Raw genomic sequence first — 21,047 nt, forward strand, 5'->3', positions numbered from 1 at the left:
ATTCAGTAGACCATGCAGTAAACAGATATGCTATCAACCAGGCTCTGTTCTAGTTTTAGAGCACAAGCAGAAGACATTTAGCATTATTATTCTTAAGATCCCTAGGATTTTTAGTATTGTTAAGTGAACACTGGCTTCACCAGCTGCATTAGCCCCCAACAAGACAATCAGCCTGTCCTTTGAAGCCACTCACTGACCTCTCCCAATAGAAAGTCTGTCTGTCCACATTGAAAATCTGTTGTTTAGTGCAGCAGCCTGCATTGTCTTGGCTGGATCTTTGGGATAACTTGCTGGGGCATCTACATCAGCACCTGCTGCTTCACCTTGCACTTTGATGTTAGCGAGACGGCTTCTTTCCTTAAACTTCATGAACCCACTAAACTCTCCCAGCTTCAAATTTTCTTCTCCAACTTCCTCGCCTCTCCTAGCCTTCACAGAATTGAAGAGAGTTAAAGGCCTTGCTCTGGATTAGGCTTTGGCTGAAGGGAATTTTGTGTCTGGTTTGATCTTATACTAAGGTCACTAAAACTTTCTCCATATCGGTAATAAGGCTGTTTCACTTTCTTACCATTTGTGTGTTCACTGGAGTAGCACTTTTCTTTTCTTTCAAGAACTTTTTCTTTGAATTCACAACTTGGCCAACTTGCTGGTTCAGAAGGCCTACTTTTCCACCTATCTCAGTTTTTGACACACTTTACTCTCTAAGCTTAATCATTTTTAGCTTTTGATTTAAAGTGAGAGACATTCAATTCTTCCTTTCACTTAAACACTTAGAGGACATTGCAGAGTTCTTAACAGAACTAATTTCAATAATCTGTGTCTCAGAGAATTAAGGAGGCCCAAGAAAAGGTAGAGAAATAGGGAACAATGGCCAGTGGAGCAGTGAGAACACATACATTTATCAATTAAGTTCACCATCTTATATGGATGCAGTTTGTGGTACCCAAAACCAATTACAATAGTAATATCAAAGATCACTGATCACAGATCACCAGAACAAATACAAATGACTTCTGAACAACACCGGTTTGAACTTCAGTGTGTATCTACTTATAAGCAGATATTTTTCCAGGAAATATAGTACAATACTTTAAATGTATTCTCTTTCCCTATGACTTTCTTAATAACATTTTCTTTTCCCCACCTTACCTTACTGTAAGAATACAGTGTTTAATGCATATAAGTATGTGCTAATTGACTATGTTCTCAGTAAGACTCCTAATCAACAGCAGTTAAGTTTTTGGTGAGTCAGAAGTTATGCATGGATTTTTGATTGAATGGAGGGGTTCAAGTGTCCTGACCTCCATGTTCTTCAAGGGTCAACTGTATAATACTAATGAAGAAGTTTGATATTATTGAGAGAATTAACAAAATGTGACACAGAGACAATGAAGTAAAGAAATGCTATTGGAAAAATGGCAAAGACTTACTCAATGCAAAACTGCCATAAACCTTCAATTTGTAAAAAATCCAGTGTTTATGAAGTCCAATAAAGCATAGTGCAATAACACAAAGTATGCCTGTTTATGTACATACATACTTAACCCCTACACCACACTCTGTTATTTTGCAAACCATCTAATATCAGTATATTAGTTTTACCTTAATACCATTTAAAAATCATTTTTTCTTTTTAAAAAATATGTGCTTTTACATTTCTTATGTCACCTATAATATTTCTAACTTTGGATATAAAAAATTATTACAAAATAAAGCAATCGGAGAATTATTTTCCAGAAAATCAGGTTCTTATGGAAAATAAGAAAGTTAGAAGCTGACTTACAAGCTCTATTCACATATATCTTTTAATTACTTGGTAAGTTCTGTGAATACGTATATTTATCTAAGTAATAAAAAAGTCATTAATTCATTTAATTATACCGCAAATACCCAAAAAGTCTAAAAATAAAACCCAACATTATATTCATATTTGTAACACAAATTTAGAATTTGTAAAGGAAAAATCATTTTTTTAAACCAGAAATAATACATTTTGCTTGGTTTTATATTCAATATTAGAATGCCATTCTATTTCTGACTTATATTAAACAACCAATACCAGAGTTTAAGTCTTCCAACCTTGGGACGCCTGGGTGGCTCAGCGGTTGAGCATCTGCCTTTGGCTCAGGGTGTGATCCCAGAGTCCCACGTCGGGCTCCCTGCATGGAGCCTGCTTCTCCCTCTGCCTGTGTTTCTGCCTCTCTCTCTCTCTCTGTGTCTCTCATGAATAAATAAAATCTTAAAAAAAAAAAAAAAAAAAAAGTCTTCCAACCTTAAAACCCCTAAATTTTTTTTTAAGATTTTATTTATTTATTTATGAGAGACACGGGGGGAGGGGGGCAGACACAGAGGCAGAGGGAGAAGCAGGCTCCATCCAGGAAGCCCGACGTGGGACTCGATCCCGGGTCTCCGGGATCACACCCTAGGCTGAAGGCAGCGCTAACCGCTGAGCCACCCGGGCTGCCCAAACCTCCAAATTTTTTTAAGGAGATAACTGATTATCCCTTTCATCTTAATTCTCTGGAATATACTGTGCTGAGATTAATACTATCTGCCCCATGATATTAATTCATTTAGTTCTAGAGTATAGAATCAGTCAATTTCAATTACTACTAATGGGGCTCTCCGTATAACTGGTGCTCAGTAAATATTCCCATAAAACTTGTCTTCTCTTTTCTGACTGTAATTTACAGTGCTTTCCTTCATAACCTATCCAGTGCTTGCTTCAATCTCATTCTGTGGTAAATCAAATTCCTTACATCCTTAATCTCTTCACAAAATATTCTCACTTTCTTGCCTTAAGTATAGCTTTCTTCTTAAGTGTACTATTTCATCCTAACAAAGGATAAATATGCTCATTTCTTCCATAACACATGTATCTTAGGACCTGAAGGTATAACCAGTATCTGGTTTCCTAACGCTACCATTTATTGTTTTACTCTTGTTTAAAAATCCTTGCTCCTGAAAAATCTCAGCTCATACAAGGTAACTACACCATGGATTATCTCAGAAAAGGAAAAGAGGTATCTTTTCTAAATGCCCTGTGATCAATCATTAGTGGCTGCTAATGGGTGGAATAGCATTTTAAGAATTATGAGGACCTAGTAAGCTCAGATGCACGTGCGCGCGCGCGCACACACACACACACACACACACACACACTGCATTATGGAATAAATTGAGTATGTCAAGAGTAACAAAATCCACGGAGGTGGAAAACATGATTCAGCAAAATGAAGACCAAAGACCAAAACTGTACAATTATATCAACTAAAATTTTATAATTACCCATATTTAAGAACTCAGGTTTGCTCACCTGAAACTAACAGTGAGTTTCAACAACAAATTCACTTGAGAAACAATGTGAAGAACTATAATTTTTGTGAAATGAAAACAAATGCTAGAAAATCAATAGAAGCTCTTACCTTTTAAAGTAGTATCTCTATACTGCCTTCTAATTTTTAATACTGTTTGCACAAACATCTCAGTTTTATGGTATTTAACACAATCTAAATAATATTAAAGCTAACAAAATCTAAAATAGAATTAGTGAAGTTCTGTTGATTGATTTCTTCATTAAAATGTTACTATCCCTTCCACAAAGTTAACATAATCCAAATAAAAAATAAACTATCAAACACAAAAGTTATTTTTAATCTCTGAAAGTTCTCATTGTACTTCAAAATACCTGCTTGATATAAACCCCACTCCTGGAGAACAGATCCACCAACTCTGGATGGTGTTTGCTATTCTGGCTTCCATGACCCAGGGTGAAATTTGTATTATCTCCCCAGGTGTAGACATCTGTAGGATCTAAAATGTAAATTAATTTTTATACTTTAATATTTTAAAACAAATACAGTTGAGTTATATACCCTACTAATCAGTTTACCTCAAACACAGACTCTAACTAATTTAACCAGCATATTTAGAAAGACGCTGTCAACTTTATCTCTTACATTATGAAACTATTAACATATTATCTAATTTTAGAAATAGAAACCAGAAAATCTAAATCAGCACAAGTCTGTCTCAATGTTAGGAATCTAATATTTGTTCCTGGTTTTGTTAGCAGCTAGTTTAATTGCCAAATGAATAAAATACCACCTGCTGTATCCACTTAGTTTCCATGAAAATAATTAATTAAATACAGAATGTTACTAATACATATATATATTATTTATATGTTACATATACACATATAAAGGTTCTAAAAGAAGCAAATGTATCATTAAGTTACTTTTCTTAGAGAAATATTAACTTCAATAGTTTGCTCTTGATAGATGTAAAAATCACACTAGTGATACCTATTAAAGTGGAATAAAAAAAAAATCACCGCTAAGTTTATGATCTAAGTCTTAATTTTTATTTTGGAAGGCATATAACATACCGTTCTTGAATGGAATTACAACTATAACTTGCAATACAGTATCAAGGATAGAAATAAAAATGAAAAAAGAATGTGTCCTTATTTAGCTTGCTCACTATTTAAATGCAAATTATAGAGTGGACTCATGTAAACCTCTTCTCCTTTTCCACCAATTCCCATTTCCAAAGTTCAAAGGCACACAAATTAAAGAAATAAGCAAAATCAAAAAGATATGAAAGTAGAAGAATCACTTCCTTTTCCCTTCTACCTCAAGTATTGATGTTGCTTTCTGGATGCACATTAATTACTTTACAGTAGTTACAATTCTAATTGTCTTCCCACTTGGCTATGTTTTTATTCTCACAGACATAATATAGATTAAAACTGAAAATACAAAATAAATCAGTGTTCTGAATAAAAACCCAAAATAATCTGCCATCATACACCAAGATAAAAGTTCTTTGCAGATATCCACACACAAATAAATTTTCTCATGTATTTTAAAATGAACAAAGTTTCACTAAAATTTTCTCAGCTGTATCTTCATGAAATATATTTGCGGAATTTTCTTACCAGTAGTTTTGAATACTACATGAGTTGGTCTGTCCTTCATTACAAGATCCAAAGCTGACAAGCCTTCTTTGTCTTGAATATACAGACTAACACCATGCTAAAAAAAAAAGAGAGAGAGAGATAAATATATAAATATGTTACCTCCTATGCCCACCCACATTTTTTCACACACAGAAGAGAACCAAAAAAAAAAAAAAATCAAAAATCTAATTCTTGGGATCCCTGGGTGGCTCTGCGGTTTAGCGCTTGCCTTTGGCCCAGGGCGTGATCCTGGAGTCCCTGGATCGATTCCCACATCAGGCTCCCAGCATGGAGCCTGCTTCTCCCTCCTCCTGTGTCTCTGCCTCTCTCTCTCTCTCTCTCTGTGTCTATCTCTATCATAATAAATAAATAAATCTTTAAAAAAAATCTAATTCTTAAAATAAGAACTAGAAAACATGAACAAATAAGTAACATTTAAAATCAAAATGAACTAGACATGAAAATTTTCTACAGTTAGGCAAGTCTGGCTGCCCTAGCTCTGGGTCTCTCTGTATGTGCCTGTGCTTGCACACATATACTTTATGTATGTAAAGAGCCATGCTGGGATCCCTGGGTGGCGCAGCAGTTTAGCGCCTGCCTTTGGCCCAGGGCACGATCCTGGAGACCCGGGATCGAATCCCACGTCGGGCTCCCGATGCATGGAGCCTGCTTCTCCCTCTGCCTGTGTCTCTGCCTCTCTCTCTCACTGTGTGCCTATCATAAATAAATAAAAAATTAAAAAAAAAAAAAGAGCCATGCTCCACGTCTAGTTAAGAGCTATAAAGACTTCAAGTAATGGCAGAACAATATTGATATCAGAATTTACTGTTTATAAATATTATGTCATCATCTAGGCTGCATCTCTTCCTGCCTTGAATTTTGTTACATCTGTTATTTACATTTAAGACAATTCTATTCCTTTATTTCTATTAGTGTGATACAGGTTTTCATCTTTGTATTCAAACTTTAAAGCAATGTTTAATTGTAGCTTCTTATAAATCCTAATTAAAAAAACTGAGAATGTGTCTATGTGTTTTAAGGATGAATTTAAAGTAATTCTTATATCTTCACAGTTCAAAATCAAACATGAAAGAGAACATTTTCTGTCCCACTTATATAAGGCAGTTAGTTAGCACACCCTATCCCTAACACCATACTTTTCTATCTTTTAAAATATAATAGAAGAGGAGTAGGGGGGACAGATAGTAATGTTCAACTGATATTGTTGTTACTTCACTACAGTTTTTTAAATATAAAATGTTCTTTTTGAGAATAATCTTTGGGGAAAAAAAAGAACTTTTGGTACTTGCTGACAGTTTATTAAGACATTCAACAATTAGACTTATCTCTATTTTAACCTGTCTATTGTGTTCATTACATATCCCTATGACCTAGATCAGTGCCTAGATCAGTGGAACACATCAGGCACTCAAAAAAAAAAAAAAAAAAAAATTTTTGTTCCAAATATTTTACAAATAGCAGAGCATTTAATCCATACAACCTTATGATTAGGTTAGTTCTATTTACAAATGAAGAAAATTAAAGCAGTTTTGGGACACCTGGGTTGCTCAGTTGTTGAGCATCTGCCTTTGGCTCAGGTAGTGATCTCCAGGGTCCTGGGATTGAGTCCTACATCAGGCTCCCCTTGAGGAGCTTGCTTCTCCCTCTGCTTGTGTCTCTGCCTTTCTGTGTCTCTCATGAATAAAATAAATAAACTCTCTAAAAAAATAAAAATAAAAATAAAGCAAGTTTTTCCAGAATAGAAATGTAAGTAAACTATTAGTATGAAAAAACAATGATATACCAATAACATACAACAGGACCCTACAAGCATAAAGAGTCTTTGACAGCCACTCATCTTGTCATGAAATCAAGGAGTCAAAGAAGATATGTATAAGATAGGCTGTCTCTATTCCAGTTTTTGGTAGACAAGTAGTTTCTGCTGAGGTTTCTCTTCTCTTTGGCAATCAGGAACTGGTAGTACAGGTGTATATTTATTGTACAATTTGTTTTGGTAATTAAAAAGTCTTATAGCTATAAACTTGTTATCAAATGCAATTTATTTAAAATGTGTACTTGTGTATAGTCTCTCTCTGCCAACCATAATACCTTAAGGGCTATAGTTGTCGTAATACTTTAAATGCTACAGTTGTCCAGAAATAGAAGTGACATGCACACCCCAATCACTGCGGCCCTTCCAATTAAATGATGTTAAAAGATCAAAGGAAAAAAGGATATGCTATGTTGAGACATGAATACTAAATGGATAGGAAAAGGTTTCTGTGGGAAAATTTTATTAGTGCAATGTATCCACTCTTAGATATCTATCATTGATCAGTTGGGCTTTGATGATGACAAACGACAATCAAGCCAAGCACAAGGTGGCCAAAGGCACAATTTTCTGGCTTCTCTTAGCCAAGGAGGAAAGAATGAGGATTTCTAAAGGGAAATGAAACTTCAAAGGGAAGGAAGGTTCAAAATTCAGACCAGGCCCTATTTCAAACTGAAGCCCCAAATCTTGACACCTGAATGGCAACTCCTATGACAAGAGAAAATCCAAGGATGCTCATAAGCCTGACAGGACTAGGAGTCATCCAACTTTCTAGCAGAAACTGTTAAAAAGGTGAGGTTTTAGAGGTGGGAGAGGATAAGAGTAGATCTGGTTAAGATGTGTTAACTCTTACCAACCTAGCTTTCTGTATAAAATAAAGTAAGGAAATTGAACCAATATTCAAATGTTTTAGATATAAGAGGAATTACCAGTACTATTAGTAAACTTTTTTTAAAATCACAAATAGATGAAGACACTGAAGATAAACTCCCTAATGTGACCATAAATTCCTTGAGGACAGGAAGTGTTTTGCTCTTCTCTGTATCCTCTACAAACATGACAAAATGCCTGTACAAAAAAAACTTTTCCATTTAAAACTCATGACTTTTGACTGTTAATGTGCATTCATCAGTGAAATGACATTGGGATACATCTCAGAAAACTTCATTATTTGACTATACAGTACAACAAACCTAGATTTAATTTACTTACTGGAAATTTCAATTCAATTAAACTGACTCTATTTTTTTTTACAACTATAAACTATATCCTAGGCAAACAAGAAGAAACATAGTACCCAAAAACAGTCCTTAAATGTTATATTTCAATAAGTAGTGCCCTTTTAAAGCTAATAACAGTTACAGAAAAGTATATCATTTTTCTTAAGAATACTAAAAGATAAAAAAAAAAAAAAAAATACTAAAAGATGGGCAGCCTGGGTGGCTCAGTGGTTTAGCGCCTGCCTTGAGCCCAGGATGTGATCCTGGAGACCCGGGATTGAGTCCCACGTCAGGCTTCCTACATGGAGCCCGCTTCTCCCCCTGCCTCTCTGTGTCTCTCATGAATAAATAATTAAAATATTTTTTAAAAATATACTATAAGATACATAATACTGATGAAATGATAAAATGTGTGGGATTTACTTCAAAATAGTAGGAGATAAACAAGACAGGAGGGACATGTATAACATAACTAGCCAACAGTCTACTATGTATTAGAACTTTGGTATATGCTTAAAATCTACATCATAAAAAGTCTAAATAAAAACATATATGGGATTTGAATTCTAAAGATGAGTCAGTTACAATAGTAAAAGATAACAAACAATTGATAAGAACAAACTCAAATCTCTAGAAAATAAATGGGGTGTTTCAAACAGACTAAGAAAAACATATACCACACCAAACAGTTTTAAGTAAACAAATGATACTTACCTTCAAGAGAGACCAAACACAATCAATATGTCCATAAAAAATGCTTCTGTGCAAAGCTGTCCATCCTGATTCCTTGTCTTTCACCAGCAGATCCACTCCTTTCTCAATAAGCCAATCTAATACTCCTTTCTTTCCACAGGAGGAAACAAGGTGGAGGGCGTTTCTGCCAAAGGCATCTTTGATAGTTGCAGCATTGTAACAATAACTGGAGAGAAAGGCCTTAATCTGGTTTTCATTCCCCTTTGTTACGACAGAAAGGACATCCAAAGCATGCTTCAGGGATCGACACTTTGATGTGCAGTCAGGGATGGAAGAATTCATCCTAATTGTTTTATTTATACTGCTTAGTAGTTCTTCAAAATAGTTAAGACTAATTTTTAAAAATAAAAAAGCCAGGACAAAAAGGTGCTATTCAGTAAGATTTATAGAGAATAAATGACTTGTTTAGGATTATAATTTAAATCCTCAATGGCAATAGTATAAAACTATATATCTTTGTACAATTTATTTTGGCACTTAAATCAAAAAATTATAAATAGTTCTATAAAGTTTATATCAAATGCAAATTCTTTATTAAAAAAAAACTTTCCACAGTTTATAAATTATTCCTGGAATCAAGCACCAAGGGGGAGTGAGGAGGGGAACTCCCCCTCCACACTGTGTGATCCTTTTAAATATCCATAATTGCAAGGGTGACCTATAAAAGAAAGAGAAAGAAAAAGTAAAAAATACAAATTTTACCCCTCACTCTCAAGTGCTTTACAACTACCTCTATATTTAAGTGCCCCCTAAAAAAATAAGTGCCCCCAATTCCTATTTCAAACACATAAATAAATAAAAATGTATCACCTTTTCACCTTCATACTTCACATCCACAGAATTCTAGAACTATATCAATCAGCTTTACCACCTTTTGTCCAGTCTCCTGTTTGGGGTCAACCCCTGTATCTGTACTTTGGAGTCCATCGCTTTCTTTCCAAAAGCTTCATTCCTTCTCCCCTGTATTTTTACACTCTACTAGCTATGTCCCCACAAATTATAAGCACACTTAATTCTACCATCTTTATAACAATCCCATCTCAAAACTTTACCCCCTAAAATTATTTCACCACCATCACCATCCAACACCACCCATCACCACCACAAAAGCCAATCCTCTCTCTCATCATTCAGTTTTTATTAAGGGCTAGACACTGTCATAATGTTCTCTGTGCCTGGAAAGTCCTTCACCATACGAGCAGATGATAATTAAATATCAGGTATTAAAACAACTAGGTATCAACCTGAAAAAAAAACTTTTAGATACTTATTTATACCTTATACCAATATAAATTCCAGATGGGGCAATGATAAACAAAAATAATACCATAAAAACACGAGAAGCATGGGAGATTCCTTTTTACAATTTCAAAGTACAAGAGGACTTTTAAAGCATAATCTGAAATTTGAGAATTATAAAAATTATAAAAATTTAATCAGTTTAAAGCCTACATTAAAAAAAAAATTAAGACAAAAAAGGAGAAAATCTACCTTACCATATAGTCTCTACAAATTAGAGACCAACAGAATAAAACTCAAAGAATATGATATTTTCAAAAAAAAAAAGGGGGGGGTAATTTAAACAGATTTTTTTTAATAGACTCATCTCCCTCAAAAGATATGTAAATTAAAACTATAAGGAGATACCATACAACAACATGAATGGAGCTAGAGAGTATAATGCTTAAGCAAAGTCAGTCGGAGAAAGACAAATACCATATGATTTCATTCAAATGTGAAATTTAAGAAACAAAACAAATGAGCAAAGGGGAAACAGAGCCTTAATTATAGAGAACAAACTGATGGTTACCAGAGGAGAGGTGGGGGGAGGGTTATATAGGCGATGGAGATTAAGGAGTGCACTTGTCAGTGACGAACAAAGGGTGATTCATGGAATTGTTGAATCACTACATTGTATCCATGAAACTAATATAACACTGTTAACTAACTGGAATTTAAATAAAAACTTAAAAAAAAACTATAATAAGATACCACTTTTTAATCTAACAAGATACAAAGATCAAAAGGTTGATATTATGTACTGACAAGATTGTAAGAAAATACATACCTACTCCATTGCCAGTAAACATATACACTCACACAATCTCTTTGGAGAGCAATTTAGTATAGTTATGAAAATGTAAAATACACATTTTTTCTGACCCAAACAATTTTACTTCTAGGAATTTATCTTGTAAAACCTTACATTATGTGTGAAATGGCATAAGTACAAGAATATTCCCTGAGTCATTGTTTGAAATAGTAAAGCATGGAAAAACCCTAAATAGCTAAAAGTATATCCATGCAAAAGAGTATTATTCATGCATCAAAAAGAATGAAGCAACTATGTATTTTTTATATGAAATAATCTCTAAGATACACTGTACAATGTTCTTTAAAATGAGATGTAAATTAATACTCTTTCTGGAAAAAATGTATATGTATTTACATGATTATGCATGAATTTGTACAAAAGATGTCTCGAAGAATACACAGGAAAATGGTTAACAATAGTTCCTATGGAGAAGAGCACCACTAGCTGGAGACAGAAATGGAAGGCACACTTACTTATATTTTACGATGACCCAATTTTGAATGCTTTACCATGAGCATGAATATCTATTCAAAAATAAACATCCAAAAAATAGAAATACTAATATATTGATTAGACAGACTGTAGGAAAATCTAGAAAACTCAGCCACCATATAAGAGCCTTTATTTCCTTTTTTCCAGTATGCTACACTGTCTGCTTTCCCCTGTTCAGATCTGGAGAAATGAAATACAGTGTCAACTATATGATATGATAAATTACTATTCTTCAGTTTCTTTACTTCCTGTTAGAAAACTAACCACCTATATATTAGAAATTTTATATCTAGAGTGAACTACTTTCCATTCAACATTTCTCCATCTTTTTTTTTCTTTTATTTTATTTTATTTTTAATTTATTTTTTATTGGTGTTCAATTTACCAACATACAGAATAACCCCCAGTGCCCGTCACCCATTCACTCCCACCCCCCCGCCCTCCTCCCCTTCAACCACCCCTAGTTCGTTTCCCAGAGTTAGCAGTCTTTACGTTCTGTCTCCCTTTCTGATATTTCCCACACATTTCTTCTCCCTTCCCTTCTATTCCCTTTCACTATTATTTATATTCCCCAAATGAATGAGAACATATAATGTTTGTCCTTCTCAGATTGACTTATTTCACTCAGCATAATACCCTCCAGTCTCCATCATCTTTTTATTTATTATCTCCTAATTATTTTTCTTTCAATATTTTTGTACTCTGGATTTTATTTTATTTTAGTCCTCTGGATTTTTTTTAAGATTTTATTTATTTATTTGAGAGCGAGAGAGAGCAGGAACGGGGAGGGGTGAGGGAGAAGCAGACACCCCACTGAGCAGGAAACCTATTGTGGAACTTGATCCCAAGACCCTGAGGTCATGATCTGAGTCAAGGACAAACATTGTATGTTCTCATTCATTTGGGGAATATAAATAATAGTGAAAGGGAATATAGGGGAAGGGAGAAGAAATGTGTGGGAAATATCAGAAAGGGAGACAGAACATAAAGACTCCTAACTCTGGGAAATGAACTGGGGGTGGTGGAAGGGGAGGAGGGCGGGGGGTGGGGGTGAGTGGGTGACGGGCACTGAGGGGGACACTTGACGGGATGAGCACTGGGTGTTATTCTGTATGTTGGTAAATTGAACACCAATAAAAATTATTTTATTAAAAAAAAAAAAAAAAAGCAGACGGTTAACCGACTGAGCCACCCAGGCGCCCACCCCAGTCCTCCGTATTTTAAATAACCAGTCAATCCATTTCATAATGGTTAGATTTTAAAACTTTTATAACAGAAATTCTATATAAATTCTCTTCTCCAAGGAACTGATCATAAATACTTAACAGAACAATCTTAAAACCAAAAAAGACTCCAAGTAGCCAAAGCAACCTTGAGAAAGAAAAACAAGGCTGGTAGCAGCACAACCTGTGATTTCAAACTATATTACAAACTCGTAATTAAAACAGTAGGATATTGGCATACAAAGAAACACACAGATCAATGGAAAAGAAATCCATGCATATATGATTTACAACAAAGGAAACAAAAATACACAATGGCAAGAGGACAATCTCTTCAATAGATGGGTGTTGAAAAATTGGACAGCCACAGGCAAAATGAAACTGGTTCCCTATCTTAAATCATATGCAAAAATTAACTCAAATGGTTTTAAACGCTTATAAGACCTGAAACCATAAAACTCCCAAAAGAAAACAGGGAGTAAGCTCCCTGACATCGGTCTTGGATATTATTTTTTTAATCTGACACCAAGAGCAAAAGTCACAAAAGCAAAAATAAACAAGTGGCACCACATCAAATTAAAAAGCTCCTGCACAGCAAAGGAAACCATCAACAAAATGAAAAACCAACCTACTGAATGGGAGAAAAATTTTTGCAAGTCATACATCTCACAAACGGCTAATCAATCTAAAATATTCAAAGAACTCATACAATTCAAGAGCAAAAAACAAACCATCTGATTAAAAAAAAAATGGGCAAAAGATCTAAATAGACAATTTTCCAAATATGCCCAGTGGTACATAAAAAATGCTCAACATTACTAATCATCACGAAAATGCAAATCAAAATCACAATGAGATATTACCTCACTCCTTCAGAATGGCTATTATAAAAATAAATAAATAATTACTGTTGGCAAAGATGTAAAGAAAAAGGAACCCTTTTACACTATTCATGGGAATGTAAATTGATACAACCACTGTGGAAAATAGTATGAAGGCTCCCCCCAAAATTAAAAACAGAACTACCATATGATCCAGCAAGTCCGTTTCCGGATATTTATCCAAAGAAAACAGAACACTAACTTGAAAAGATAGATGGATTCCCCATGTTCACTGTAGCATTATTTATAATAGCCAAGATACGGAAACAACCTAAGCGTCCATCAATGGATAAATGGATAAAGAAGTTATACATACACACGCACACACACACACAATGGAATATTATTCGGCCATTAAAAAGAATGAAATCTTGCCATTTGCAACAACTTGGATGGACCTCAAGGGCATTATGCTAAGTGAAATAAGTCAGAAGAAAGAAAATAGCTTATGACTCTTATATGTGGTATTTTTAAAAAACAAAACAAGCTCACAAAGAGAACAGATTGATATTTCTAAGATGGGGGTAGGGGTGCAGAAATGGATGAACTAGTTCAACTGGCTTTTTTTTGTTTGAAATAAACTGAATGAATTTTAAAAATAAAACTTAAATTCCCCAAAATACTTTATTCATTTTAATTTTTTAAAGATGATTTATTTATTTGACAAACAAAGAGCCCACGCACAAGCAAGGGGAGCAGGAAACAGGGAGGGAGAAGCAGGCTCCCTGCCAAGCAGGAAACCTGACCCGGGGCTCCATCCCAGGGCCATGGGATCATGATGCGAGATGAAGGCAGACACTTACATGACTGAGCCACCCAGGGACCCCTCATTTTAATTTTTTAAATACACACTGAGTGACCAGAAAAACACTTATGAGGCAGTTATTTAGAGGGACCAAGAAAAAAAAAAAAAGGGGGGGGGGGACATATGATGAGTTTACTGTATGTATAGGGAAACCTCCTGTGCATCACAGATAGTGCAAATCTGCACTTTTAACTCCCATTTCAAACCACATTAAGAGTCAAAAGTCCTAAATTTAACTAGTTCTTCCCTTCCTGACTTTCCCATCTGGAAGTGACAGCACAGAATTAGAGGACTCCCAATCCTCTTTAGCCTCAGTTGTTTCTACTAGTCTGTATGTTTTATAACTTGATATAAGCCTTATAACATTCATCCCAACTGTTGATTGGTATCAAAAACAAAAAGGTACCAAAGCTTCAAGTAGTTTAAAATGTGAAAACTGGAAAATGAGATACATGGCAAAATAGTCAACTGTAGTTAATTTCATTCTTTGGAGACTCTAAATATCTTCCCACCTTTGTAGTTTTAGTGTATTCATAATACCTGAGAAGAACTACTTACTGGCAAATAACTCAGACATTACATGAAAGAATTAAGGTATAACTACAGAAAATTCCATAACTGTTACTATATAGACAATTTAAATGGGAAAAAAGGGAATATTAAATGTAAAAATCATAGCATACTACAATATATAGAGAAACATATAGAATACTATGAACATAAATATGGAAGTGACTAAGAGCTAGAGTTTCTTAGAGTCTTACATATTTGGATTCAAATATAGTAATGCCAGCTGTTACTAGTTACATAACTAAAAATTACATAATCTCTCATTTCTTCATCTGAAAACAAAGACAATGTCACCAACCTCACAGGGTTACTGTAAATGAAATTGCTTAGTCTAGTACCTAGAACAAAACAGGCAATCAACAAATAATATCTTTTATTACTAATATTACTTCTGTAACAAAAGGGTAACAAATTTAATCTCAAAATTCATGTTTGAGTTTCACCTTCTCTGCAACCTGGTTTCCCTAATACTTCTATACTTCTCCAATTAAACTACATACACTAAGATTACCAAAATCACCTCCAAACTGCCAGATACTTTTAGCTACTCACAGTTGTTGGTTTTTTAAAGATTTTTATTTATTTATTTGAGAGAGAGAGAAAGAATATACACATGCAGGGGGAGGGGCAGAGGGAGAGAAGCCAACTCCCCACTGAGCAGGGAGGCCCACATGGCTTTGGATCCCAGAACCTTGAGATCATGACCTGAGCTGGAGGTAGACGTTTAACTCACTGAGCCACCCAGGCACTCCACTACTTTCAGTTCTTATTTTATTTTACTTACCTGCTTTTGGTCATTAATCTGGCATTCTCCTAAGGTATTTAGGAAGGGATACCTGAAGCATTTAAGCATGGACTCCATCTCACCACATCTTCCAAAGACATTATCTCTACCCCTTACCTTCAAATTTTGGGCTTCTCTCAATGTTTCATCCTCAATCTTCTTTTCCCCTCTACTTCATATTCTCCCTGGGTAATTTCAATCTCTTTCTAGCTTTTAACTGTAACTGATATGCTCATAACCCCCAAATATGTCTTCTACCCTCACATCTTTCCTAAACTCCAGGCCCGTATTTCCAATTACCAGTGTAAATGTTATTTATGCATTCAGCAAATGCTTACTGAAGGCAAAGAAAGCAATGAAAATAAATATTTATTAAGCACCTGATACATACTGGATATCTTACATATCAGAGAGGTTTAAGCCACCCAAATCATAGCACCAATAAAAGAGGAGTTAGAATTTAAGCATAGATCTGTTTAACAGCAAAGTCCACGCTATTTCTACTACACTACTGCCTCTCCAATGAATCCACAGCAGGTCACAAGGTACTGGAAATGCAAAATAAATACAAATATTTTAGATAACATGAAAAAAAATACAAGTTCATGGATAATACTTAAGTGAAACTACAGCTCATTTAACATCTGCATTCAATGAACAAAATTTATTACCTATTATAATCTACCATCAAAGGATCACAATTTGATAAAGGAGACTGATTTTATTTAAACAATAAAAACATGATTATAAACTTATAATAAAGATAAAGCAAGTGACTCATAGAAATAGGGAGTTGACAAGAAAGAGATATTTCCCACATCAGGATGTACATGTTTGCCTGATAAATTTAGGGTGGGTAGGCATTCAAGGCAGAGGGAACAATAAATATAAATGAAAGCATTAGAATCATTTTGGTCTATTCTGAAAATTCCAAGTAATTCAGAAGACAGAAAAGAGTGAGGCCTAATATATACACACAGATGAGTCAGATTATAGACAGCTTTCTGTGCCTTTCTTTAGGTCTAAAGAAAGTGAGCGATTCAGAGACACACTTAGATATATTTAAGCTCTTGAACTGACAAGATGTGGTGAACTCCCAAGTTTCTAGCCTGATTATAGATAGAACAGCCAAGAAGTAGAGTAAGGGTTAAATACTTTGGAAATTAGAAAAACAAAACAAACTTTTAAAAACCAACAAATAAAAATTAAAGGTGAAAAATTGTTTTATATGTGAATATAAAAATGCTGATGGGAAACGGAGTTGGAGCAGTATAGCTAGCTACAGGCAATTTTGTTCAGCCTTGAGCACTGAGCCACCACAAAGGTGTTAGCCAGTAGAAGTAGAGACCTCATAATTGTTCCACTTATCCTTGGTTAGGAGTTTAGGTATCTTCCTAAAACACAAATCTCATCATGCCATTCTCTGACAAATCTAAGCCCAATATCTATGTTTTATGTGTTAAGGTTAGTCTTGTGATCTCAGGAAGAGGATATCAATTAGGCCTGAAGATCATGTAGCATGTAAAATTCAGATCTAAATTCAGAACACCGGAGCTAGGAACCCATTAGTACACCACTGACTAAATAATCCTAGACAGGGATCCCTGGGTGGCGCAGCGGTTTGGCGCCTGCCTTTGGCCCGGGGCGCGATCCTGGAGACCCGGGATCGAATCCCACGACGGGCTCCCGGTGCATGGAGCCTGCTTCTCCCTCTGCCTATGTCTCTGCCTCTCTCTCTCTCTCTCTCTGTGACCATGATAAAAAAAAATTAAAAAAAAATAATAATCCTAGACACATTACAATTTCCTAAGCTTCAATTCTCTCACTTGCAAAAAGTGGGGAACAACTATTTATCTCCTGAGTTGTTCTGAAAAATAAATGAGATCATTTATTCATATGTAAGCACCCAACAAATGTTTCAAAAAAAGAATGGTGGGTAGGGGGAAGAGGACATATTAGTATACAGGTCACAAAATGGCATTACTTTATATTAGAGTCCTTTCTGCTTGGAATGCTTTTCACTCAAACCCTTACATGACTGCCAACGTGCCCATGAGTTACAAAACAGATATCGACCATCTTCTGAACTATGATACAGACAACCACAGGCTTTACTCAAATTTCAGACTCATATTGCCCCTTTATATGTGAGAACCTTCATTTTACAGAAAGGAAATTTACGTGAAAGTTTAAGTAGCCTATCCAAAATCACAAATACAGAAAAGTTTACTCTAGATTCTATCTATTCTACTCTACTCATATTGCTCTCTCAAAATGCAGTTAGGAAATCTTTAGTGAGAAATAGAATAGTGTAGTATGAAAAAAGTTATCGTTATTTGTAGTCATAAGAATTAGGTTCCTACTATCTAAAACCTTGGACAAATAACTTAATCTCCCTAGTCCTATTTCTCCATCTGCAAAGTTGATGATAATAACTTGCCCTGTTAGTATGTCCCTTATGTACACAAAGGTTTTAAGTTCTTGGATATCCTATTTCTCCCTATGTCTCACTCTCTATATATATATAATCAGTAAGTAGATTTGTAAAAGCACTAATACCAAAATATCTTTCTTTTAAACTTGTATCTATATTAACTGTTACAAAGCTACAAATGTAACTCAAAATTAAAGAGTTTAATTTTTTTTAATTCCTTCTATAAGCCTGAAAATAATTCACATAACAATTTTAAAACACAAGCACTTCCTTCCTTAGGAAATTAGTAATTTTGCTTCATCAATATTATTTTAGTCTAACGTTTTCCCAAATATTTTCTTGGTACAAAACAGAAACTTCAATGCTTTATCAGAGCAATACTCAGTTTCACAACAGAAAAATTCTCCCAAGTTTTAGGGGGCAAGCACATCTCTACATGTAGCAATAAATTACTGACCTATTGATAACAGTAAACTGACTTTGATATTACTTATAATAATAAACCAAGTAATACGGAGCTCCTTTATGTAATAGGTAAATTCACTTATGGTCTAGTGAACTTTATACGGTCCAAAAGTATAATGAGTGTAAAAGAATTTAGTAAGTTCCTTCATAAAATTTAGTATACTAAGAACCCTCAATACAAGTTTCTTTGGGGTTTGGGTTTTTTTTTTTTAAATCATGGAACAGCCATTTTTTAAAAAACTTCTTGAAGTAAACTCTTAAGTTTCCGCAAGTATCTGTAACAAATTCTTTTTAGAAAACAGACCTTGGGCAGCCTGGGTGGCTCAGAGGTTTGGCGCCACCTTCAGCCCAGGGCCTGACCTTGGAGACACAGGATCGAGTCCCACGTCGGGCTCCCTGCATGGAGCCTGCTTCTCCCTCTGCCTGTGTCTGCCTCTCTCTCTCTCTCCCTCTCTCTCTCAATCATGAATAAATAAAATCTTTAAAAAAAAAAAAAAAAGAAAGAAAGCAGACCTTTCTGTCCTCATCTTTGTTTCCAAAACCAATAAAAATCAAGGAATTCAAAACAGAGAAAGGAGTGAGAAGATCAAGAAGCGGCTATGCAAGGATGTGAATCGGTACATCCTGGGTAGAGAAACACACTCACAGAAGTCACATTCTTTCAGTAATTCTGATAAATTTCGAATTTCAAACGCCCTGCTTGGAAGCATGGGAGGGGGGAGGGGGCAGCTACATCAATTTCTGCTTCCTGAAAAATATCTTTAAGTTTTATTAACTAGGCTGGAGAACAGTCGTCAAGAATGTCCGTGCTCACCGATTTTGCTGCTGAACTACAACTTTTTAGAACCAGGGAAGCATGATCACAATAAAAAGCCTCTGTCCTGTCCCCCCACCCCCAATAAAGAACCGGTCCCTTTTCACGTAATGGTCGACTGACGCAGAATTTCAGAGTCAGTGTCACCATAGTGGAATAAAAATAGGTGGCCCTACGAAGGGGCAACGCTTCAAAGAACGGATTCGAGTCCCAGGCTTGAAGGGAAGCGACGCGGACAACTGTCTTGAGACTAGCAAGGCAACAACGCTGGAGGGCGTGTCGGGCAAGACGGCAACGTAGCACGTCGCACAACAGACCATTCATACGCTGCGCGAGGCTGCGGGAAGGCGGAGGCAGGGAGCCCGGCCACTCGGCCCGCTCCGTGCCTCCGAGCCACTGGCTTCCCTCCCCGCGGCCCACCCGCGCCACTGGCGTCCCCGGTCACCCGCACCCTCGGGAAAGTGAATACTGTGCCACCGCCCCCCGGCTGAAGAGCGCCGGCGCCTCAGCCCGCTCCGCACGCGGAGGCCGCGCACAGCGCTCCCTCACCAGTCGCTAGATGAAAGTGCGCCGGTGGTCTCCGCGAGACGGGCACACAGCGGCGCAGGGACACATCCTCAGTGAAGACAACTGGAGAAACCCGACGGTGCCAGGAGGAGGCCGATCCTCAGACCCCGGCCAGCTGTGGAGGCGGCTGCAGCTTCAGCCGCGACTACAGGCACGGGGAAGGGGGGGGCAGGGAGAAAAGGCCGGGGCGGGCGGGACCCAGGAATAAGACGGGCGTTGATTGGCTGCGGCTCGTGTGTGCCTCCTGAGGATTGGCTGCGGTCCGCCCAGAAGGCCTCGCGTGGCAGCCCCTCAGCTGTGGCCTTTCCCGGGACCCCTGAGGGAACTTGACCCCTGCCGGCCTCTGGCCCCCGGCGCAGGCCGGGGCGGGGCGGGGCCGCGCGGCCGCTGAGGGCTGTCAGCCAACAACGGTGGTGGAAAGGTCCCTTTCAGGGTCAGCCGTGGCGGCCTAGGTAGGAACGTCAGCTGCAGACTTGGAATTCAGGATAAACCCGGTGGGGAGAGAGCCCCGGAGACCTGGCCGAATGCCCTGGGCAGCCAGTCACCCTGCTGCAGAAGCCAAATGCGTAGGCATCTTGCACAGGAGAGTTCTCCCGTTGCCCTACCAGTGGGGTCACGGAAAAGCCAAAGGCGTTGCCTTGCAGAGACGCAGCATCGCCCTTCCCTTCCACCTCGTACACCCGGATTGTAGGAGAGTCACTCCTTTGGTCCGAAGGCGTCACTGCCTTTCTAGATTGCTCCTGGGACCTGCTGCCCACCAGGGTCCCGTCACTGACGCCGGGCTTGCACTACGCTTTTCCCCATTTAACTCAGCATCCAAGGCCGGTTTTAAAAGTAATGCAATAAAATAAAATAAAATAAAATAAAATAAAATAAAATAAATAAATAAAAGTAATGCAGTGGAGAAAAAGGGGGGGTAAAAAAGCGCGGAGGGGGCGGGGGTGGGCGGGTAAGAAAGTATCAGCATTAGGAGGAGGAGGAAGTCAGTAGTGGCCTACCAAGCCGGAACCTCTCCTGCCAAATGCCTCATACACTAGGCATCCAGTAAATGTTCAAGGAGGGGTAGGTTGACTCAGAACAAACAGCATTAGCAGTTAGGAGTTGCCTGTCCAGCTCGGCCACGTTGTCAATTATACAAGTTCTCTCATCT

The 21,047-nt window shown here is 36.9% G+C and overlaps 1 protein-coding gene across 7 annotated transcripts in view; it reads right to left on the reverse strand.

The window, feature by feature from the left end:
* IBTK (inhibitor of Bruton tyrosine kinase) overlaps positions 1-20,081 on the reverse strand; it is a 99,841-nt gene extending 79,760 nt beyond the window's left edge. For 5 of the 7 annotated variants that reach the window (XM_025444350.3, XM_025444348.3, XM_025444349.3 and 2 more), the window contains exons 1-4: positions 19,880-20,081; positions 8,729-9,425; positions 4,943-5,039; positions 3,689-3,813 (exon numbers count right to left, since the gene is read on the reverse strand). In XM_025444350.3, coding sequence (XP_025300135.3) covers positions 3,689-3,813; positions 4,943-5,039; positions 8,729-9,049 — 543 coding nt within the window. In that variant the 5' untranslated portion in view covers positions 9,050-9,425; positions 19,880-20,081. Of the gene's footprint in view, positions 1-3,688; positions 3,814-4,942; positions 5,040-8,728; positions 9,426-19,330; positions 19,623-19,879 lie in introns of those variants that run through there. The other 2 variants (XM_025444346.3, XM_049092284.1) reach the window with 2 other exon arrangements.
* Positions 20,082-21,047: the final 966 nt, after the last annotated feature.

The sequence above is a fragment of the Canis lupus genome, chromosome 12, assembly GCF_003254725.2.
Source record: "Canis lupus dingo isolate Sandy chromosome 12, ASM325472v2, whole genome shotgun sequence".
Classification (NCBI taxonomy): Eukaryota; Metazoa; Chordata; class Mammalia; order Carnivora; family Canidae; genus Canis; species Canis lupus.